The following is a 24,717-nucleotide window of genomic DNA, read 5'->3' on the forward strand; positions in this document are numbered from 1 at the left end:
CGCTTCAATCGCAAACAGATACGAGGCGAGTCCTATCGACCGGCGTCACTTAGCACGATCGCGGCCAGACTGCGCCTTCTTAGTGCGTACCAGAGCACACTTGCGACACAGATAAGGACAGACGGCCAGTCCGCGCTCGTGACCATCGAGATGAGATGCCAGCAAAAGTCCAAAGGCAAGACAAAAGGAAAGCATGCACGTTACAAGAATTTCCAAACACCGCGGCACCACCACCCTATAGCCAGAGTCGGACGCGCGACGCCACATGCGCATTTGAATAATAATAATGCGACAACGACAAAAAAAAACATTCTTCGGTCACGAGAACGTACACGCGCGCCTCCAACATGCCGCCAAGTTTGAGACCGCGGGCGAAAGTAGGAGATTTCCAAAACAAAGTGGATCGAGTAACATAGAACCCAGGAAAGCAAAAAAGCCGGCCATGCGGCGCACGAGAGTGCGTTTTTCCTGCATGCCGAGCAAGTATTGCCGCGCGACATGCAGCGTGCGTCTGCGTTACGTGGACAACGCAGGCGTCTATAAAGCAAGGGGACGTGCAGGTATTGCCTCAACGTATCGATGACCACGCCGCGTGCACTTCCTCGATTCCGGCAAAACAGTTTGCGCAACAGCGCGCGTACGCGGTTTCACTAAAAAGCGCGCAACGCGTACACACTTGCTCGAGGTGGGAGCGACACGCGAGGCAACGTCAGCGCGCGCGGTGCGGCCGCATGGAGCGCGCGAAGGAATGCGGCCGCGATCGCCCGTAGTATACACGGACGATTTAAGCTGGTCCAAAGAGGCGCTACGACTGTGAAGACCTCTGGCAACGCCGTCCAGGCGCCTGCAGCTTTGCATTCTGCGACAGCCTCGCAGGCGCGCCTGACCTTACGCGGGTGCGCTGCCACTGCTTTGCGCACCAGTGAAAAGAGCGTCCGCATAACAGCTCGCCATATTCGATATGACAAGAAAACGGCCTGCAGGAAGAGGCGGCCAACAGTATACCGTGCACTTACGCCTCCTTTGCAACATCGGCGTAACGACACGGTGCACGGGGCTCAAAAGCTTTGTTCAAGCGGATGAGAAATTAAACATCTTGCGCGATAGCTGAAATGAAAAAAAAAAAAAAATTAAAAATCTCCATCAGTTGACCAACTCGTACTCGGTATCTGACTAATAAACGCAAGCGCCAGCGCGAGCAGTGTCCGTCAAAGGGACATTCTATTACGCAAAAGGGAATTCAGGGAAGACATTTTCCTAGTGCCTTCGCCACACAAACCGAGATTTAGGTATGGTAGTCATGCAGGGAAATACCAACGACACCTTTCGCTTCGAGGGCGGATGCAGTGGTGGCGAATTATTTTTTTTTTCGAGGATTTCTTGCTTGGAAGCTTGGTATCGCGCTATTGGGTGTACTTACACTGGGTGTGTGACGACAGCCGTCTTCAAACGGCGCGTCCTTGTTTTGCGAAAATGGTGCAACTTGCAACGCTCCATTGACAGCGTGCCTGGTAAGCAAGCTTTGCTGCTACGCACATTGTCAGTGTTGCCGCAGCGTTTTGTTGTGCATGCAGAGAAGCGTGCATTTCGAATGTCGCACGGTGCGGCGTGATCGTGACGATGGTGAGCCGCTTAGTGTTGCTGCTGTGGAACTAGGGCTGTAGAACTGTAGAAATAGCGCATAAGTGCCTTCCTCAAACTCTAGACCTCTGTTATGCCGGCTATGTGAAAGCGGTTCCAACATTTATTTCAAGTGGATACGTCTTGCAAGTTCACCGGCTAGAATTCGCAAACAGCACTAAGTGCGTAAAGTGATTAAGTTAATTAGTAAATTTTGTTAATTGATTGAATAAGCCTGGATTTCTCGTGCTAGTAATGTCCGCCTCTTCGAATAATCCAGCTCAGGTACAACAATTATGATATCTGCGACCGCCTAAGTTTAAAAGTTCGACCATGCCGCAAGTGTGCAGGGCTAATTGAATATCAAGATGTAATATTCAATAAAACAGAGAAGCGCAGCTCGTTAGTCCTGGCCATCTTAAATATGGTCAACATTCGAAAATATAGTCAGTTTCCTCTCTAGCACGTAAAACGGAAATATTTTTCCTTCACTTCCACGTATACTAAAACCCGCATCCAAAGTTTACACCTCTTAAACCTGCTAAACCTGGTCTTACTAATCTGTACATCAAACGAATACACAGGTAACACCGTGTTTATACCGTACGTTCATACGCCGATGCAAACTTGGAATGCGGGTCAGCGTAACACTTCGCCACAATGCAGAGCCTTGCGTCAAACGAGGCAAGCGCTCAGCAGAAGCAGTGCCGTCTTCGAATCGCGTCAGTCTAATTTAAAACTGGCTTAAACGGTCGTACATCCCCTCCCAACCGCGAACTCGCGCGCACACCACTGCAGGATGCGGGCGTACACTATCGCTTGAAGCCATCAGCCGCACCCATCGCTAGCTCCTCACCGAGAAGCCAGAGTACAGTACGCGTCTGGCGGTCTATAACGGGCGCACGGCCAGTTGGCACGGCTCCGTCCTGCACAGTGACTGTGCTCTCACGGTCGCAGGAAATATGTGCCGACGTCACGTTCAGAGACTTGGCGCACTGCAGGAGGCAACAGCAGTGAAAGAAAATTCCCCGCTCTCCCTTGCACTCTTGAAAGTGAAATTCTTCCACTTGTCGCTATGGGACGTGGTGAAAAGTGGAGTTTCCAAGGCCAGTGTTTAATCCTCTCAGGGAAGACGGCGGCTAGGGATGAAATATGCGCGCTTCTGTTCCTCGCCCCCAGCGATTAAGGTTTAGTGTTTTTAGTACACTTTCGACAGGTCGCGCCTAACCAAAAGGTGTATACCCTAACTCACCTCTCTCTCTCTCTCTCTCTTGGAATCATTGTTCGCCATGGTATCACTGCTGCAGCATGCTCTGCGGTCGGCCATCGAACCTTTCAGTGGGTCGCATCACAGGCTATCGACTGTCAATCGAAGATCCGACATAACAACAAAGCCTGGCTGAGGAGCTTCAACCTAGGAACATACTGGTGCACCACCATCCGCCAATAGGATGACATATTGATATTGAAGAAACTTGATCGAATTCGTGGAGCTACTGGAATGTACAGAGCCGGGGACGTCATAACCGAGGGACGGTCGATGTCACGACCAGCAGCGCAGCAAAAAAGTCAGTATACAGGGCTATGGTTCAGCCACACGAAGAAAACTGACGAGATCGGCAACAAGGCAATCGAGGTCTCAAGTTGGAGCAACAAGAATCGGCCAAACAAAATCTGCTAGCACATCACCATCGAGGCATCGCAACAAGAACACGCGAAGTAATAAGCGCACTACAGCGCGAACTGCCAACAGGTGAACCAGGGCTGCATGTGTAAAATCAGACAACTGCATCAGGCAAGCAACACAGGGCGTGGTCGCGGATTTCATTTCGAAGACGTCCCGTCAGCCCTTGTCACTATATACCATGCTTCCCACTCCGTTCGGTAGCAGATCTCAGACTGATCTCGGAGGCCATGACACATCGAGCTTGCGTCGCCTCGTGCCGTCGACAGCGTGCGGCAAATTTTCTGCACGGCAAATCTTCTGTACAAATTTGAAATATGGAGGGATATTCGTGAAATGAAAAATTGAATTCAAAGAATGTCGCCTTCGTCCTGGCCGGGATCGAACCCGGGACCCACGCCTTTCTGGGACGCTCGCACTCGAGAAAACGACCCGGTAGAGCGGTCCACACAGAAAAGCATTGGTACCGGGTCCGATCGCCGGACTAAGAAACATTTTTCATCTGCGAAGCATCCGAGGTAGCTTCCTGCTACGACCGAGTGGATGACATTTTTTCCCCTTTCAAGCTTAATTACTAGTAATAGCACAGTCTTAAACGTCCTGCGCGCGGAAATGTACGTTTCACCCAACAGTGTCTATTCCGATATCTTCCCGTAGATATTTATTTTTAATAAAATAGACACAAAATACCACGGAAAGGTGCTGAAAAAAAAACCGCGATGAAAAGACGAACGTAGAACCGCGGACGGTCTCATCGGCGACAAAGAACAAAAGGCGACACATTGGCGCACGAGACCAGCATAAGAAGGAGCTCGGATCCAAGGCACGTGCTTTATCGGCCGACCTCACTCAGAGTCACGCGGCTCGGCCAGGAAGCGCGGGGCCACGCTGGCACATTGCGGCGGCTAACGCACTACGAGCGTGGCGACGACGGCAACAGCGGGAGACGCGATGTCGCGTGCGATATCGAAATCAACCGTGCAGAGGTCAAGGTGCCCCTAGTGGTTTGCCCGGCGGCGCACGGGGCAAAGGCGTCACACGACCAGGCCACGTCACCAGCCAGCCAGCCACGCGCAACCCTCGAGATCAGGAACTATCCGCATAAATTGAAGTACGACAGGAAGAGAGAGAGACAGAGAGCGCCTTCTGAAACGCGTCGTTATTTGGGAGTGGCAACGCTGTGTATAGCGCCCGGTGTCCCATCATGTAGTGCCACAACGGGGGCTCTGATCATCACCTTGTAGCTCCAGCGTGAAACTTCGTAATTGTTCACTTTATTTCAGCTTACAAACAATGAATTTCGCACTCTGCCAATAAAACTACTAAACAGGCATCTATTGATCTGTAGAGAACACAAACAGCTTTAAGAACATCGGATAAACCACAGCAACTACGCTGAAGTAGTACGTTACCGTCAATTATACCGATCAGTCGACTAGGTAAGTTATCGTTGATTAGCTTCAGAAGAGAGTAATCCACAACGGTAGGCATTAATTTACCGAAGCTACCAACAACGTGCCGAAATCTTGCCCAATGTTGAACTGAATTAAGGTTGAACGAAAAACGCATTAAAATCGTATACGCAGCGCGGCTCGTGTTTCAATATCTCCTACGCGCTTTTAAACAATAGTCATTGAGCGAGTGGGATTTCCGACCACCAATAAATTCAACGTCAAGAGGCGCGACAAATACTGAATGCCATTTGAAACCGCGCCAAGATACCGGTAAATAAGCTCGAATGACGTCATCAAGAAGGCAGTGGCCTGCAGAGACAACACCGGCGGACTAGTCCCGAACAGGCAGCTTGAAACCTGTTGTCCGAACAGAGTTTAAATTTTTAAGCGGCAGTAGAGTTTTGGAACTATTTAGGCTGTAACTCGTAAAATCACCCGCCCGCCCACAAGAGCTGTGCTCAAAGAAGCCGGAGAAATCACTCGCTCGTGCGGGCGGCGCGAGCGCGTTGCCCGATTGCCGAGGCAACGTTCCAGATATTCCCTGGTCGAGGCACGAGATTGTTCGCTGTTAGATATGGAGCTGTTTCCTGCGATTACTTCGAGTTCCCCAAACCACTTCGAGTCGCAGCACAGCTAATTGAGGAATGCCGAAGCAGGAAAGCACATTCCAGAGGAGCGGCCGAGCAAACAAGTTTAAGGCAACAAGTTCACGTGCCAACAAGTTCGTGCGCCGCCGGGATTAGCAGGTGGTCCTCGGACAATGGAGCATGAGCAGCCCTCCCCTTCTCCTCGTTAGAAGTGCATTGCCAGTCTGCGAGGCAAGACCGCAGAGAGCCGCCAGGTGTGACACCGCGACACGGGCGCCTACCATTGGCTGAAAGTGGCGTCATCGGAGCGGACTCTCCCATTGGTCAAACATGACGTGACTTACAGTGCTCGAAGGGTTTATAAGAAGCCTTCCAGAGAGACCTGAGCATTCTGGGACATGCCCTGATTCCCTGATTCACCTCTCTCGAACTTCTTGCCGCGGGCCGCAGCGTCCGAGTTGCTGCCGGCCCGTAATGTCTGTACGACGGTTAATTGACGCTCACCTCTCTGCATATAATGTAGAATAAAACCTCCCAAGTTTGGATTTTCATCCCGGAGTCCCGTCCTTCAACCCCTACAGCGCACTGTCAAACATTTCAAGGCTAGGCGAGGCCTTCTCAGAACGAGACTATTTTCCACGAAGCAGAACCTTCACGGAGCGCACTTCATGGCGCGAGCTGCTGTGCTGCAGCAACGCGATGCACTGGACAGTGCGCCAGGAAAGTGGACACGATACGGAACGTGTCGCCGTTACAGTTGACACGTGATGAAGCGAAATAGTGTTGCTAGGAAATATAGGGTTGCCAACGGTCCCTCCCTTTGCGAGACTAACTTTGCGAAAAAGACTGGACTCAGTATAAGGGCAGTGACTGTCCTGCATTCATTTCCGGCGAGAATCAAGAGAAGCTGGATCTCCTTTCACAAGCGCTGGTGTGCCACAAGAACACAAAACATTGAGCGGCTTCGAACTACCACAGACTGCTGTGCTTGGCAGTCAATTGTACTTCCTCTCTGTGCATAGGTAGGTTGGCAGCGAGGAGAGTTCACTATGAACTGTCAGGGAGTTCATTGCCAGATTGCAGACTGAAATGCGTGTGGAACACACCGTCGGGGAGCCCAGCAGTCATAGCGAAATTCTGCTTGAATTGTAAAAGATTGGACGGTCTCCGCGCAATCCGGCACGGCATGCATAACGATGGTAGATGGCGTCCGCACTCCTTTCCCTGTCTCGTGTTTATGCAAATAGATTTGGCAATATTACTAGGAAGAGCACAGAAGGAACGCGTTCTCCCGTGTTTATATTACACCATTTTTTTTTCTCGTGGATGCATATGCTGCCGTTAAGGTGTTTTTATTATTACTTTGTAGGTGGCAGCCGAGGGCGGTCACGTCGCTTGAATGCGCTACGCATGAAAAGGAAGGCGGCGCATTCTTGAGCATTAGCACAGCCGAAAACATTTACGCATCTGCATAGGCACGCGTCTTATGTTGGATGACGATAGGGGGCCAGAACCACACACACACACACACACACACACACACACACACACGCACACACACACACACACACACACACACACACACACACACACTATATATATATATATATATATATATATATATATATATATATATATATATATATATATATATATATCAGAGAACGATCGGAACGATACAGTGGGCCGTCCGCTTCAGAGCTTTTGCTCGTGAACGCCACTCGTGCTGGGAGTCCGTGCCGTGCTCTAACGGTCGGTGCCGAACGCCGGTGACTAATAAACGCCTTTACAAGTGGTGGAGGGGCGGGGTAAACGTCCTTGCGAGTAATCTTGTTGAGGCACCGAAAGTCCACACAGAACCGTAATTTTTTTTTTTTTTTTGGCAACAAGGACGACAGGTGATGCCCATGGACTGCTCGAAAGTCTAACCACTTCGCGTCGAAGCATGTCGTCGACTTGCTCGTTAACTACATGACGTTCTGTGGGAGACACGCGATACAGGCACAGATGCTGAAAACGTTGGGCCGGCCTAAGGTTATCATCAATGGAGAAACCAAACACATCACAGGAAGGCGGAGCAGACGTAGAAATAGCACTGAGCGGTACTGTAAGTGGCGCAGTGCGTGTGATCGGGCACGCCCATAAATTGCGCGGCTTCAATGGATTCCACGCTGCCAAGACATTCCCCTCGCAGCAGCATCACAATGCATCGGGACGGGTTGCTACCGAAGATAGCGCTGGATTCCTGATTATGCAAAAAAGAAGTGAGACGTGCAGACAGGACACAAGAGTAGAGAAGTGGACAACACCATCCAACACATCCTCAGTGACTTCTACGGTCGCAAAAGGTAGTATCAGACCTTTCTGGTGCAAAAGTGGTCGGACGGATAAAGCACTGCAGCGGTGTGGGAGAGGCTGCTGCAATAGACTGACACGAGTTCGGGGTGACTGTGGTGTCGTCTCTTTGGCGACATACTTTTGCAAGGTAAAGTTCTAGGCCAGTTGGTGAGACATTGTGAATTAAAGAAACCGCCACAGACAGGACGGAGGGACGCCCTGTGTTGTCGCCCTCCATCCCGTGTCTGTATCGGTTACATATACATAATAATGAACGAGAAGGAAGGGTACTGAGAGGCCTGATTTTTATTACATTGTTACGGTGCATTTGGTCAGGACCGCGCGCGCAAGAGGAAGAAGAAGGGGAAATGGTAGTCTATCTCCTGGAGCTCCGACCTTTGTACCAGCCAGCATGATTACGACTAACTTCTCCCCACGTAAATACTTACAAATACATTTGCGAATCGGGCTTCCTCTTCCTAACAATATAACAACATTGAGTCAAAGAAATGACAAATTAATGGAAATGAAAGTGGATGAAAAACCAACTGGCCGCAGGTGGGATACGAACCCACGTCTTGGCATTACGCGTGCGATTACGCGTGCGCGTGGATTAGTATCCCACTTGCGGCAGTTGTTTTTCATCCACTTTCATTTCCATTAATTCATATATATTACATTACTTACATTAATTATATACATTAATATATATGACATTTATTGACATTTTGAGTTCGAAGTATGTTGTCTAAAGCCAGACGTTCCACAGTATATGGCCTTCCCTGTGCAGCAGGAGTGTTACTAGGAGAAGCGCACCTTCAGATATGTGAAACTAAAAAGAAGAATATTGAGAACGAAAAACATCGTTTTGATTTCCCCGCCGCGAACTTACTGAAAGTTTTCACTGCTTAGTCCTGCAGCTTGACACATAAAAAAAAAGGTACTTCAATTGTCTCACGCTATCTAAATAACACAGGAAATTTTGACGCATATGTATATCGCCACGTTAGGACATGCGCGTCTGCTGGCAGCTAAGAAATTAAGAATAAGAAATTATGTGAAGCCTGCAAGATCATTATTTCCAAATTCGAAAAAAAAAGAGGAAAGAAAGACGGAAAGGCACTTTCTGAATGTTTTGCCGAACGCTAGCAGAAGCACAAGGTTATGGCGTATCCATTATGCGCACGCAAACGTGCGGGAACCATTGCAGTACATTCTTGTACGGCTTTAAATACAACACACGCGCTTCATTTTTTTTTTTTAAGCGAAAGCGTCAAATGGCCGATTATGGCCGCGAAACGGGGCCTATGTTCCGTCGTGGCGCGCTCGTGTCGTGGCGTTGCAGCCAATCGTAACAGAGCGGGCGGAAGGGGTACACCCGCTGCCGGAGTATATCGCGCCAGGTGTTGCGTTGACACCGCAGGCTGCTGCTGCTTGCTGGCTCGGGCAGCACCTACCACTGTGGTACGTAAATTGCTCGCGGAGCAAAACTCGAAGGACTACTCAGCGGCATTCAAATGGACAGTAGCCGTTTCGCAACTCACAATACGTGCTAAATTGTCCACGGATATATATTTTTTTTTTCATCCGCTACACTGGCAATTACGTCGCATGTGCTATGCGAGCAAGCCATACCATGGAGCGGCGCAGCTAAAAGCACGAAAGAGATAGAAAAGGGAAGAACGGAAAGGAACAACGTGAATGCGAAACTTGGTACGAATGCATTTTACCAGGCGCTTACTTAGCTGTATGTTAATACAACCAGAGTCCTTCCAGGACTCTGATACAACTGAGAATAGGCACCTGGTAAAAATGCATTCGTGCCTGGCTGCGCTCATGCTAGCTGTTTAGTGCAAAAACATCACCCCCGTAAACCCAAGCATTAAGCACAGAAAATACTGGTACAGCGTAATCCGCTTACAATAAAATACCGCTTACGATAAGCGGCCATTTTAGCAGCACCAACCTGCGCATTAACTCGATGCATGAATAGGTGCAAATACCACCGCCCACGGGATACAGCAATAAAATTTTGGCGTCTTGAAGAGAAAGAAAAGGCTGTTTTTCTGGCAATATTAACCGTTTCTCAGACGAAATGGAACAGGACAGTGAAATACCATTAAACAAATTGTGCGGCCTATGTGAGATGTGGCATACATGTAAAATGCTCTGAATGAGATATGTATACTGAGCGATGATTTCATGCAGTCCCAAGGACCACCGTCAGCGAACGTTAGGCGACTCATGCGAAAATTTGGTCGTGAAGCCTCGCCTATATCGCAAGTGAAAAAATTTCGGAAGATGCTCAACTTAATAGGTATGGTAGGTTTACGAGGTCCTGTTGTTCCGTGAACGCTGATATGAAGGTGATTTCTTTTTCAGCTTTGTTACTATATGAGGAGTCTTCATTGCAACGCTGAGATACAGGTACATGCAGTTGCTGAGAGACTTAGCCCGAACAAGTAAGACATGTCTTGCGGCTTAACACGCATCAAAGCATCAAATATCGCAGGCTTGAGAAGGAAAATGCATAAAGCTAGCACATTAAAGGCAGCCCAACGAGAAATGTTCAGCACTCTGCGCAGGAGAAGCATGAAGGGGCTTAAGGCGTGTGCGAATTATGTACGACGGTAATTGTGCGCATATTTATACACTAAGCGGTCAGTTAATAAATAAACTGATCTGACGCTCCACACAACCAAATATCTCTCCTTACGGGAGCGCATAACAAATATATTACCGGGTAATACATTCAAGGTCAGTCCGGGTACAACGACAACTGGTTACAACGAGCAGGATCCTTACCTTTTATTATAGCGAATAGAATTTGAACTTGTGTCTGCAGTAAATTGTTACCATTTTATATGCAGCACACACCGCCTTGCCAACGTGGCACCAAGTTACGATATAAGCACTTTTTCGTCGTGTCTTTAATTTCGCGTGCTCCGTCCGTGGCAGCCGCGGTTATTGCATAAAATTTCGCGCGGTCCCTCAGAGCTACCAAATGCGAGCTAGAAATGTATGTATGAGTTCATGACGCATTCGGGCCGCTCAGGCAGCTGGTGAGAGAGAAGGCGCGAACTTCCAGTTCTGCCAGACGTGAATCGGGCATCGTCGCGCGAGCTGCTCGGTGCGAAACGCACCCGGAAATCGCGGCTCGATCGGCACACCCAAAGTGATGATGGAAAGGAGCAGCGGTGGTAGCAGAGGGTGACAAGCAAACGCAGTGGCTGGCAACTATCCAATTGAAAATCTGCGTCTCGGAATGTGTGCGACCAGTGGAACACATCGTTTTCCATATACACTCGAGCACCCAATTCCATGGTCTCCACGAGAGGCGTCCAAGGCGCATTCGGCCATTAAACGGGTAACAATAGCACACGTGGGGCTAATTGAACAGGCTGATCAGTACATGCGTACAAGGCTCAATTGAGCGTATATGCTCAGTCCTTGCACCCCCCCCCCTTTCTTCCCTCCTCTCATTGGTCTTAACCCACGTGTCTCAACACATCAAGCACACGTTTCACGGAGTTTCGCAGGAGCTTCCCGTCAGCCATACAATCTACACAGCTAGGAGCCATTACTGCGCAGCCTGCTAATTCAAAAAGTAAAAATTTACGCATGGAATACGACGAAATAGAGGGACGCTAATGTCGATCAATGATGCACTTAAGCGTACAGAAAAATGTGCCTTTACAGCAAGCGAACCAATTGGTATCGTGTGCGGATGGCACATATAAAAGCATATAATACACTGACGCATATAATGCACAGCGCAATGCACAGCACTGAGGGAAACAAGTAAACAAGCGAGCACTTACGTGGAGTTAATCCACAGGAAATGTTTACTGCGCGACCGCTACAGATAACGTAAGCGTGTCATCTCTCGATCTTCTTCCGCGTGTTACTTCGTTACAGAGAAACCCAAAACAGTAACTGCTATTTCATCGCGCACAGAAGCATGTCGCCGCCGCACAAAAAAGCGCAAGCGCATGTTCCCGGGCAGCTGGACGCGGCTGGGCAGCTTACCAGTCACTGTGGGGGCGCGTAGTATCGGACAAGTCCATGGCCCGGGCAATCCTCGCTCCCGAGAGATGCACTAATGGTCCTTTGTCGAATCACTGCAGTAAACGGTCCTTCCGCCGCACATAAACGCACTAGGCGACTGAACGCCCGCGCCATAATGTCGCTGGAGTGAGGTTCGCAGGCGTTCCAGAGAACAGCTGCCGCTTACCGATGTCTATGCGAGAAAACCATGCGTGCTACGGCGCCTATACGGTATATTTTCTCAGCCCAATACAAAAGCGACAAGAAAGGCCGCACTTTACAGGCTGCGCAGTGCAACAAACACGCAGCAGCGCCGGCAGAAAGGCGCCTCGCGCAGAAGCGACATTTCAATGTGCCCCATAACGTCAGCGCGAGCACGCGCGCTTGTCGAGAGACCGTGCCGCCCACAAGAGGAACTGACGAGGGGGGAGGGGAGGCGGATCAAGAGCACAAAGTGCGTTCGGAAACGCCACAACTAGAGAGAGAGGAGGTGGTGTAAAACGAAAGCGGACGTCCGAAAAAAAAAATTTTTAAAAATACGTAGCTGGCGTCGGGTCATGTGTCGTCCGCGCGCTCACGCTGGCGCGCCTCTTGCGTTGCGGCGGAATACGAGTAACAATGACAGCGCTACAGAATGGATAAGCTGACACGTCGTCAGTCGGTCATTGCGGTGGCAAGTGCACGTGCTGGACCGCGAAGCGAATGTTACGACCAGTGGCAAATATCGAGGCGGTGCTCACGCAAGCGTCAACGAAAAGTGGACGAAGCACCGCCGCCAGTAACGCCGAAAGCAAGGGAGGGAGGGAGAGAGTCGCACACAGCCAGCCGATGCGGGCGCGCTAAAGCATCTCCTGCGGACGAGTGCGCGCGCACAAATAGACAGCTGTAGACAGGACGAGCTACTTCCCGCCGCGCTGTACTGTATCCGCGATCGAGCGGGCGGCCGCCGTGGCGAACGGCTTTCGCTAGTGAAACAGCATACTCTCCCCGACCTTTGAGCCCCGGTCAGATTTCATCTCTCTCTCTCTCTGAGATCATCGAGCCACAGCGACGGAAAATTTATCCACGAGGGTTCGCTGGGCACACACGAACACCCCGTGCCACAAGCGGCGATTTCAGGGCGTTGGATCCGACAAAACTTCGGCGATTTCAAGGGGTCGCCGAAGAGCTGCAACAAAGCACCGGCGCTGCGGATGCAACAGTCGGGGAGCGACGCTACGATGGGATGAATGCAATGATGGAGATGCGAGACGGAAGCGCAGCCGCCAGCCCCAGTGACCGCCTGGTGGGGACAACGCGCTACGACGCCTTGAGGGTGAGTCACTGACAACGTGCGTACTAGAGTTACTGTATATGCTACCACAGGTGGTAGCATATACAGTAACTCTAAGCTGACTGAGCCGACTGTAGGTGCAGCGCCAGAGAAGCCTGAACAGCGATTGTGCTCCTTGAAACTAAAGAGAATTCAGGAATATTAAGCTGAGCTGAATTAGACGCACGTGCAAGAGCGAAGCGACCACCGTTATCGCGAAAGGAAGGCTTTGTGAGCCACAGAATACACAAAACCATGCGACTGGTGGCAATGCCATCCTTAAGTTCCGCACTGTGACGTTATGTATGCTTAAGAGTTCATACACAGCTGTAGCGAAATGAATGCCGCTCAGGGAAGGCTACAATGCATTGTTAAGGAGCCAAAGACAAACCTATATCAAGTTTCGCGAACTTGGCCGGCGCCAATACAGGCTAAACATGGGAAAAAAAAAAATTTGGAGGACGCCTAAACTTCGCCTTTCAGAGTAGAACGCGATAGCATTCAAAGATCCCCGACTGCTTCTCATGCCCCCCGGCAACTGCAGCGCAGCGTATGCAACCGCTTAGCGGAAACGCTCGCGGCGAGCGCTATGCACGAAGGCGGGCTTTCTGATAGAAACGCCGCCTCTTGCGTGGGCGGCGGATGGATGGATGTTATGAGCGTCCCCTTCGGAACGAGGCGGCGAGTTGCGCCACCAAGCTCTTGCTATTATACTGCCTAATGCCCAACCTAGGTTAAAAAAGAAAAGAGAAAAAAACCACGATGAATTCCCATAACCAAATTTTCTGACCCCCTATTGTGAACTTTGTTTCTGTAAGTCTCCGTTTTTTGTCGTTTTCCTACTTCCATCAATCTTCCAATCGCGTCTTATTAATCTTTATTGCGGACATGTTTACTTTCCCCCTGCTCTCGCTAAAACCAAGAGCTTCAAGGGCTTCGATGCGGCGGAGGCGAGCGCCATCTGAACATGTTTCAAGGAAGCGGGCGCGCCGCTACCACGGCCGGACTGTTCCCTTGGAAGCGAGCGCGGAGGAGCGAGTGAGTCGAGTCCGGCCATGGCCGCTACGTGAACTACGAGATATTCAGGCGCCGGCGCGCGCAAATGAAATGGCGGGTCATTGGAGATCGCAGGGAGAGGCCTTCGCCCTGCATGTAGTGGACATAAAATAGGCTGCTGCTGGTGATTATTATTATTATTATTATTATTATTATGACGATGAACATATTTATTGCCCCAGTGGTTTCATGAGAGTACCGTCTGTTACCCGAAGTTGCAGAGGTGAGATTTTTGTCTTCTTGTATATCCCGAAGATACGCATCTGGTCTGCGAGAGATACTCAGACCTGATGTTCCTTTAAGATTCTTAAAAATGTCAAGATACACGACCGCTAATTAACCTCACAATGCCACAAAATTACGTCCACCGTATCAATTGTAAGGGAACTTCGCGCTCACCAACAGGTGCTGAGCCTACGCGGTAGGCACTACATGCCCCGAATGCGCTTTCGAGAGGCCGCTACCACGCACCTCAGCAAGTTACGATAAGAGGCCTTCCGTCGCACAGAAACCAGGGTACAGCTTACGTGTGAATGCAACGTGGATTCAAGCTTTGACGTTTCTAAGAGCATCGAGAAAGGTGCGATATTTTCGCGAGGCAGAAAGCAGGAGCGTTTCTATAGTGAAGTTCAAAGCTGTCCGAGTCACCTGCACGTCCGATTTATGCGCGCTGTGCCGCGTCGACATCTGCGCATCGTGCAACGATATATGGATGATATTTGAGCGATGGCCAACGCGCTTAGGGCAGCATGAAGACCTCCGTGCCTTTAAAGGGCGGATCAAGGGTAGAGGAAGGAAACACGCCTCACAGCACGCCCGATTTCGTTAACACATGAGATGTGTCGTATACGGCCTTAATGTAAACAAAGCGCGTAAGGATTGCCCAGAGTAGAAGGCGTTATAAAAAATAACCACACGTCCTTCAAGCGCCCATTAGGCGTGTAAGTCGCACGCGGTCAGTACGGCGGTCACACAAAATGAAATGGCTGCTTTAGTAGGAAATGAATTATGTGACAGATGGAACGGTGCTAGCCATGCAGGCGCGTCTTCAAGTTGTTCTGGCTCTCCGAGGACGATGCCAATGCGGTCACTATATACCGGCATTCCCATGCATACAACAGCGCAGCAGCGCCAGACTTCGCTCTATAGGTAATACAGCGAGAAACTATGGAAATTTACGAAGTACGACGTAATAAATAACGGCACAAGAACGTCTGAAGCCAGAGGCACGAAGATTAGACTGCCCATGGCAGCTGCGCGATTGCAGCGCCAGAGTACCCTCTGGTAATTTATACACTATACGGTACACATCCGCTATGACTGACCCAGCTTAATTATGGATTCACACGACAGACCGAATCGCGCTGCGTACAATGACGCCGCAGACAAACTGCAGTTCAGCCACGTCACTTTAGCTATCCGGCCTTTCATGCCTGCGATACCCCCACTGCAGCAAAGGTTAGCTGAAACCGTGTCAAGGCGTGAACACCGAGACAATGGCGTTCCCATGTGATGCGCAGTGTTCTGTCACTCTGCACATGGAGGAAACGATGACAACTTCGTGCGCTTCAATTTTGTTGTTCAACGGCGGCTGTTAAATTTCGTCTTTACGCCAGTTTAACACGAATATAATAATTATTATAAAGTAGTCATTTCGTCACACACACATGTTAATCCTTTGTCGAATAAACTGGCACTCGCCTAATATTCAAAAGGAAATAAAACATTACGTTTCGAGACCGCTACGGCCGGGTCCCTTGTTCACAATGAAGGCGAGAGGGGGCGATTATTTAGGTGTTAGATGGAGCAGAGTGCGCATCGCGTTTCTAGTCGTTTGAATATGTAAAGATTCGAAGTAGTTTTGAAGATAGGCGCTTCTCTGTCGCGACTATGTTCGCAGCATCCCAATCGATGATGTAGCCATGTGATGATCCGCCAAGGCGTTTGAAATTGTACCGTCTTTCCCGACATCGTTTTGGTGCTGCTGAATCCTTCTTTTAATATATCAGTTTCACCTATGTAGGATGCGTCACAACTCTCGCACGTAATCTTGCAGATTACGTCTGGAAACCTTGACGTTTCCAAATGGTCTTTCACACGTACCATCTTCCATCTTTGTTGGCACGTGTGCGATTTTTACGCCGTATGTGCCAAAAACTCTTGCCAGTGCCTCACTGATGTTGATCCTACGTTAATCCTGCACCGAATATGCCGCGATCACGAGACTACGGGCTTTCGTTCTGTGTTTTTGCGTGTTGCTGCCACAATGCCACGACAGACAAGATGCCCGAGCAACGGACGTCAGAAAGCGGCGAGTCCTTCACGTCGAGCATAAGGACAGCACAATAGCTTCGAGTGTCTACGAACGAGCTTCGGCTGCGCGGAGCGGCGTGGAGGATCGCTCGCGGGTATCCACGGCAAACACCTTAACAGATAGAAGTAAATCCGAAAGCCGACAATGCGAGGAAAAAGCAGCAAACAAGCGCGAACGACGTCGCAAGGAGGACGTACGGGATAAAGCGCTAGAGGCTGCTGGCGCGCCTCCTGCCTGGCAAACACCGGCACACCGCCTCTTCCGCACACGTGGAGGAGGTGGCGAGCGTGACCTCACTCCCGATGACGCGGCCAGGCGTTAAGTGCTTCTCCGCTGAGGTAGCTCGTAGAGGAGAACCGGGAGCGGCAGCAGTCTCGGCACGGAGGGCCAACGATAAGCGCCTGTGACTCACCGCCTTAGGCCGAAGCTCTCAAGAAAAATAATATAAAAAACAAAGGTAAAAGTGGGAAGAAGCAATGAGGCCTGCCCTCATTTCTAAGCGAGCCTCAATGGGAACGGAGGTTGCACGTACGTTGCATCATGCATCACAGGCGGAAGGACGAGGCCCGTTTCGTCGTCGCAGGAGCTCCTTCTGTCCCTTGAAGCCTTGAGATTCCTTTGCACTGTACGTGCACGTCATTCCTATACTTAGGTCACGATCCAGACAGCTGTCACCAGCTGCGGTAGGAAATGGGGAACTGGCAGTACGCGGTGTGTAACAAAGCAGACAACTATAGTGTGCCGGGCGCCGTGCCCGAAGATACGAAGTCTCACGGCATCCTTGCGGCTTGCGTCAGGCGAAAGTAGATTAGATTTGGACTGTCCTTCGCGAAACTGCGCTTGCGAAACTGACCGAGTAGCTTCGCTTGCAGAGGGGGATCGGCGTCCGATAAGCGATGTCCCGAACTTCCTAACCCCACGATATTTTTTCTCGTCGCCCGTATAATATACTTCAAGTGAAAGGAAAAACGATAGGTCGAAACAATGATTCGATAAGACGCCGTAGTGCGGCCTTGTGAGAGACCTACGTGCACGTACACGAAAGAACAGATACGAATACGGATATCTATCGTGTTGCTGGAGTAGCTGGTTCAAACTTGTAGGCTTAACAAGAACACGTCTTCGACGGGACAATGAAGTAGACACAGGAGACAGCGTAAAAGAGGAGCCACGCTGGCGCTCGAGTTAATGGAAGCATTTTACAGCGAATCTGTATATGGCTAGCCGATTCGTCCGTCCGCCCGTCTGTCGGTCGCCTATACGCCGAAAACACTCCTGGTGCCACCCCATGCGCATGCGCGAAAAAGGAGAGAGTGAGGTGCGTGATGAGCCAGCACAACCTAGATAGCACAAGGCCAGTTTATTCCGATCCATGACGTCACGCTAACTGTCCCGAAATTTTCATTGACAAGGCTGGCGTGATGAAAGCGGTGACGTCAAAATCACTTTCCTACTAGGGAGCATCTCCATTAGATTCTACGGCAGCCGGGCCAGGTAACATGACGTCATGTATCGGAGTGAAAAGGCTTTGTGCTACCTAGGTGGTGTTGGATTGGCTGTGCCAGTAGTCACGTTGCTCTCCGTCGCAGCCGTACGCATGCGCAGTAGTTTCTTTCCAGCTCCGAAATAGCTAGGCCACGCGTCATATGTACTCCTGAGGAGCAGGCAGCTTTTGATCAGCAAAGCCGCGAGCAGAACCGGGAATGAGCTCGTCTACGCCGTGCCGATACTGCAGCTCGGGCACGAGAACACGCTCGTGCAGCCGAGCGCAAGCAGCAACTGCGGACTGAAGATTCGGCAGCCTACCAAGCTGTCGTTTATTTAACCGTCGGTGTTAAACCAGTGATAAACACCGGGGTCGCACGTTTCAGCTTCGCTGGTTAACCGGAGTGCATGGGCGGTGGTTTTATATCCGAAATAACGAGAAGGCGTGTATCAGTGACACACCTGTACTGTAGCGCAGCAATGAACAAGGGAGGAGGAGGGGTAATTTTAATGAAGAGAAAGGAGGAGAGGTCGGCCTGGAGAGCGTGTCTCTAGCCTGCTACTCCTCACTAGGGAAAGAGGAAGTGGAAAATACAGGGAAAGGTAGGTGGCGGGTGATAATGTTATGGTACAATAATATACTATATACATGTTGTCCAATATGAACAAAAGTGATGAAGAACACTAGGATTTGGTTTTTCATATGCAATGCATGATGACTACGATGTTCCTGGCTTCTTATGCGCGGTATGGTATGCGTTCCTTGTTTCCTCATATGTATGTTGTATGCCCCGAATAAACTTTAGTTCTGCGTTAGCGCTTGTGTTTATATATTTCCTCGATATTATCGTCTAAAATGTGCGCATGCTAAACTTGCAAACGAAAGTTGAAATGTTCGACAAAACGCATAAAGACCACGGTCTAAAGCGAAGCTGAGGCTAAGAGAAAGCTAAAAGAAAGAAAAGCATTTCACAGTTCAATAAAACCAAACACACACATCGATAGCCTTTTCTCCATTTGTGTTTGAAGATGACGCAATGAACGATACTCAAGCTAGAGCAATAAAAACACACGCAATCGGCTTAATCACTTCTGCGCCCTCGCTTAATTAAGACGCGCCGCCAATGAGTTTGTGGCCTCATCGACCATGAATGCATATTGAACGCGCTCAACGCCGCGTGGCCAGCGCAAGGACAAGTGCCCTGGCGTGCAATGCTGCAGGTGTGTAAGGCTGTACTTATAAGCCTCAAGGGTGTAACAACGAGGGAGGCGCGGCCTCGCAGATAACGTTTGCGGCACTCAAAAACAATCACACCGCCGGGCTCCGCGTAAGCGCGATAAGCGCTAGGTGGCAAACAGCCAGACTGGGTCCCACCAATTTTTTTTTTTTTTGTCGGATGTCTGGGAAAGCGAGACCTGCAATTTCACAAACTGACTAATTTTTCACTTTACGGCACGTCCAAATCGCAGAATTGAAGCGCAGTAATGAAGTAATATCTGAATAGTTAAGAGTGCTGTGCTTAGCGCCAGTTCATATAGACTTAAGTCTTCAATTTCTGCGGCGAACAAGTATTGCTGAATGGGCGAGCTGGTGCACCATGCTCTTGTCTTGGTTTAGCACATATCAGTTTGAGTATGAAGGGACAGGTGAGAGGATAAGCGCTAACTTCCAACTGGTTTTATTCCATGACCCTATTGCGCATTATATGGCCGCTCACAGCACAAGCGACAAAACAATCTAAACAACCTCACAAGAAACACACGGCTGAAGTTCACTGAACACGTGCCGACCGTCTAAGAAGTCAAGTTCCTGCCTGATAAGGAGGGTGTACTAACGCACACCTTACCGCACTTGGTGATGGTGTCAGCCTCAATAATGTGGCGCGTTTCTTGATTGTGACTGTGTCCTATGACCAGGCATTCTTTAAAAACTGGCTTGCATCTACAAGTCTTGCAATGCATGGCACAGAACCCACTTGATGAAATTTTGTTAACATTGTAACTATGCTCGCGCAAGGGATCATTAATACATCTTCCGGTCTGTCAAATATGTAGACACCGTTGCGTGACAAGGGAAACTATCACAGCTCGAGTGCAATCAACGTGCAAGTTCAAATGTAGTTTTTCACACACCGGTTGCTTTTCCTTCTTAGGGTTCGTTAAGTTTGCAAAGCCTGCAAAGCTTATCAGGAGCAGCAAAAAACGACTCGGATGTTCGCTCTCTGCGCAACAATCTAAATTGTTGGAAAACGTGAAGATACGGCATCACACTTCTTTTCCCACTAGCGGCCACTGCTTCGCTCCCCTGCCCTTGGGCTTCCGAGAATCTTTCAGCAAACATTCTGCCACTGACACCTGCTGTGATATCGGATAGCCTGCTTTGGACAACCGCTTGCTTCAAAGCTAGCGAACGTAGTGCAGCGTTTCTTCTATGTCGACGACAAAGAGGCTTTAGTAGGCTTCGTCTCGTGCATCGGCCTAGCGGAGATTAGAAGACGAAGAAGTAATCTCTAGGCTCGAATACTAAAACAAGCCGTTTTTGTTATACGTGTTCTCGTCTCCTATTTTCGTTGCACCGCGACAATAACATGATGACACGACTTCTTCAGTGCATTTTTAATGCAAAGTTTGGCTATCCCTATTTTTATCAGTTTGGAATGCGCTGCATTGTACGATAGGAGCGGCTTAGTAGACCGCGGTTCATAGCTAACGTGTTGAGCAACAGAAAGCTGTATCGGGAGCTTTTCGTGTTGCCCTACAATTCTCATTGACCGTTTCCATCTTAAGATATTTGAGAAGTTGAATAATTGAGACCGATTATGTAATTCGGCGGAATGCAAAAAATAAACTGCGTACCTCCAAGCGACGGCAAACAACATTACGTTGGTTCTGTCCAGCTACGTGGGATTTGCATATTTTTAAATCTTGGTGCATGATAGTTGGGACACCCTGTATACGGCGTATAGTGGAAACACGGAGCTATAACAGGGATGAGTCCGTGGCGTGCAGCAATTTGCAGCAACACCCAATAGGGCACACCCGAGAAATTTCGGAATGAACGCAGGACAGGGCATAAATAGTAAAGGGGGGACAAACCGCGAGAAGCTTTCGGAAGCCGAGAAATTAATGGACTATGCGCTTCGCCAGAACGAGAGAAGTGATTCTGCAGATGTACGTGTGCCACTTTTAAATAAACAAGCATTCTTTTTAACTCAATATCAAACGGGAGGTAACCGCCGGCGGCTGAATAGCGTATCACAAAGGAGAGGGGATAAATGAGGAAAGCAACCATTTACAGTTAGCGAGAAAAGATTTCGCGAGCCATGGATGTGGCTCGCGAGTGCTCGAGCACTACAACACTCACACTACAAAATTAAAAGAAGGGTTAAAATAGTCATACTGGCGAAGTGGTCGTGGAGGCGTTTTGGCACCAAGCAATAGAGGCGAAATACTACACAGGTTGGCTTTCACACACTATATGACTGTTGCCCTGCATTAGCCGGCCGACCTACCGCTCACGGCACTATTGAGCCAAGTCATCATCATCATCATCATCATCATCATTATCATCATCATCAGTCTATTCATGTCCACTGCAGGACGAAGGCCTCCCTGCGATCTCCAATTACCCCTGTCCTGCGCCAACCGACTCCAAATAGCGCCAGCAAATTTCCTAATTTCCTCACTCCATCTAGTCTTCTGCCGTCCTCTACTGCGCTTTCCTTCTCTTGGTACCCATTCTGCTACCCTAATGGTCCAACGGTTATCTAGTCTGTGCATTACATGATCTGGCCAGCGCCATTTTTTTCTCTTAATGTCTATTAGAATATCGTCTATGCCCGTTTGCTCTCTTATCCAAACTGCTCTCTTTCTGTCTCTTAAAGTTATGCCTAGCATTCTTCGTTCCATCGCTCCTTGCGCGGTCTTTAATTTGTTCTCAAGCTTCTTTGTCAGCCTCCAAGTCTCTGCGCCGTATGTCAGCACCGGTAAAATGCACTGATTGTATACTTTCCTTTTCAATGATAACGGTAAGCTCCCACTCAGTAGCTCACGACGTCTGCCGTATGCGATCCAACCCATTTTTATTCTTCCATGAATTTTCTTCTCGTGATCAGGGTTCCCGGTGATTAATTGACCTAGGTGAACGTACTCCTTCACAGCATCTAGAGGCTAACTGGCGATCCTGAACTCTTGTTCCCTTGCCTGGCTGTTCATCATTATCTTTGTCTTCTGCATATTAATCTTCAACCCTACTCATACCCTCTCTCTGTTAAGGTCCTCAATCATTTGTTGTAACTCGTCTGCAGCATTGCTGAATAGAACAATGTCATCTGCAAACCGAAGGTTGCTGGGATATGCGCCGTCGATCTTTACTCCTAAGCCTTCCCAGTTTAATAGCTTGAATACTTCTAGGCACACAGTGAATAGCATTGGAGAGATTGTGTCTCCTTGTCTGACTTCTTTCTTTATAGGTATCTTCCTACTTTTCTTGTGTAGAATTAAGGTGGCTGTGGAATCTTTGTAGATATTTTCTAGGGTATTTACGTTAGCGGTCTGTAATCCCTGATTACGCAATGCCTTTATGACTGCTGGTATCTCTACTGAATCAAATGCTTTTTCGTAATCTATGAAAGCCGTATAGAGAGGTTTATTGTACTCTGCGGATTTCTCGATAACCTGGTTAATGACATGGATGTGATCCATTGTAGAGTAACCTTTCCTATAAAGCCAGCCTGCTCCCTTGGTTGACTAAATTCCAGTGTTGCCTTTATGCTAATGGAGATTATTTTGGTAAATATTTTATATAATACTGGGAGTAAGCTAATGGGCCTATATTTGTTTAGTTCTTTAGCGTCTGCCTTTTTGTGGATTAGTATAATGTTTGCATTCTTCGAGTTTTCTGGGACCCTTGCAGTCGATAGACACTTCGTATAGAGAGCCGCCAGTTTTCCTAGCATTATGTCTCCTCCATCTTTGATTAAATCGACTGTTATGCCATCCTCTCCTGCCGCTTTTCCCCGTTTCATGCCTTGCAGGGCCTTTCTGACCTCATCTCTAGTTATAGGAGGAGTTTCTGTATACTGTTCATTATTGTTTTGAAAAGAGCGCTCCTGAGTCGTTTGGGTACTGTGAAGGTCAGTATAGAATTCTTCCGCTGCTTTTACTATATCTTCCAGATTGCTGGTGATATTACCCTGCTTGTCTTTTAGCGCATACATCTTGGTTTGTCCTATGCCAAGTTTCCTTCTCACTGATTTCAGGCTGCGTCCATTTTTTACGGCTTCTTCAGACTTCTATGGGCTCGCAAACATCGAGGATGTATAGTAATTAGGAAGAGATAAGTGCCTACGGTAGCGTCCACCAGCTGGTACACTCCTGCTTTATTTACATTTCGTCCTCAGCCATCACGAGCGAATCAAACTAGATGCGTGGGGAAACACTATAGATATTGGCCGATGCAGAGCACACAATCGTAAACTGAAACGGTTCAGCCTGTAACGGTGGCCGTAACGTTACCAAGGGAGAGGGATAGCCACCTTGCGCAAGCGCTTACTGAGACCAGAAACTACTCCAAGCCACACGTATGACAGCTATACATTTAAGACACAGCGCGGGTACAAACATCCGTGGAACCTGCCCCGCACACAGCATCACGCAGTGCCGCGCGCCTGCAAGCCTTCCGCGGCGCTGCGCGAAATGAACGGGGCGGAGTTCGCACACACGCCGCTGTCGCAAAGAAACGCGGCAAACACGAGGAGGCGTGGACAAGATTTAGTCGTCGGGCGCACACCGTGGCGACTGCGGGGCGTACTATATAAAAATTCCGCCCACCACCGACCGAGCTGCATACAAGCTCGCGTGTAACCGACGGCACTATTTTGAGAGCGTGCCCCATGGCAGAGCACGGCTACGCAACCTCAAGGACGTCTGTGCCTGGCTGCCTCAGCTGCAGACAGGCGGCAACAGCGACGCCGCCTCACGCAGCGCACTTCCGACCGCCCAAGGACGGGCTGCTCTTCGGCCAGAACAGCTGATGAGCACTGGCACCTCTTTTCGGGGGCAGTGACGGGACAAACATTTCACCGACTGCCGACTTCACCGACTGCCAGGCACAGGCGCGAAAGCTCCGGCGTACCGTTGCTGCGTTTCAGCTATTGAACCAGCACATCTCCGTGTAAATTAGTATAACAGCCTCGAAATAATACTTCGCCAGTTTAAACCGGCTTAGCATCAGTAGTTAAGGTCACAGCCATGAAAGGTCACGCCATGAAAGGTCACGCCATGAAAGAAGGGCGAAGCAGAAGTGGCACAGTCGTATATAAAACGCGCACATCAGAGGGCCTTCAGCTGCGGCAGCTTTCACGTAGGTTATTTATACGCAATTCCAAGGAAACGCAGATCAGCCGGGCCCCGACTCATTGCGCGTCAGACGCCGCCCGTCAAGCAAGCAGTTCCGTGCACGAAATCACGGCCTTTCTGTCAGCATTAGTCTGCATCTGTCAGTTGCGCAACCTGCTGAAAGAATCGTGTGATGGTAAATACGTCTCCTCCGTCTCGTGCTTTTTGTTTTCTTTGTTTCTTTATTGTGTACTAATCGAAGGAATCGGAAGTGGAATACCCGCCCGACTTACATACTGCTAAAGGACTGGGGCATACGCATCACAGGTACTAATAGGATCGTATCGAATTCCAAGGCGGACGGATTCTTGTGTTCAACGTCTACAGCATAATGAATACTCGAATGCGACGTCTTTAGCAAACCAATATCTTCGATTGCCGAATAACAGCAAGAGGTCATCTACAGTAACTGATTCTATTCT

At 49.3% G+C, this 24,717-nt stretch overlaps 2 protein-coding genes across 6 annotated transcripts in view; one reads left to right on the plus strand and one right to left on the minus strand.

Annotated features, from left to right (window-relative positions):
* The window catches only part of LOC135899966 (zinc transporter ZIP6-like), a 113,409-nt gene that overhangs the window by 68,877 nt on the left and 19,815 nt on the right, over positions 1–24,717 (minus strand). The window contains exon 1 of one of the 5 annotated variants that reach the window (XM_065429368.2): positions 16,944–17,090. The exons of 3 other annotated variants lie outside the window; for them this stretch is intronic. In XM_065429368.2, coding sequence (XP_065285440.1) covers positions 16,944–16,957 — 14 coding nt within the window. In that variant the 5' untranslated portion in view covers positions 16,958–17,090. Of the gene's footprint in view, positions 1–11,711; positions 11,851–16,943; positions 17,091–24,717 lie in introns of those variants that run through there. One more of the 5 variants, XM_065429370.2, reaches the window with a different exon arrangement.
* LOC135899967 (proton-coupled zinc antiporter SLC30A2-like) overlaps positions 12,189–24,717 on the plus strand; it is a 65,442-nt gene continuing 52,913 nt past the window's right edge. The window contains exon 1 of the mRNA XM_065429375.2: positions 12,189–13,044. Coding sequence (XP_065285447.1) covers positions 12,955–13,044 — 90 coding nt within the window. The 5' untranslated portion in view covers positions 12,189–12,954. The remainder of the gene's footprint in view (positions 13,045–24,717) is intronic.

The sequence above is a fragment of the Dermacentor albipictus genome, chromosome 4 (genome assembly GCF_038994185.2).
Source record: "Dermacentor albipictus isolate Rhodes 1998 colony chromosome 4, USDA_Dalb.pri_finalv2, whole genome shotgun sequence".
NCBI classification, from domain to species: Eukaryota; Metazoa; Arthropoda; class Arachnida; order Ixodida; family Ixodidae; genus Dermacentor; species Dermacentor albipictus.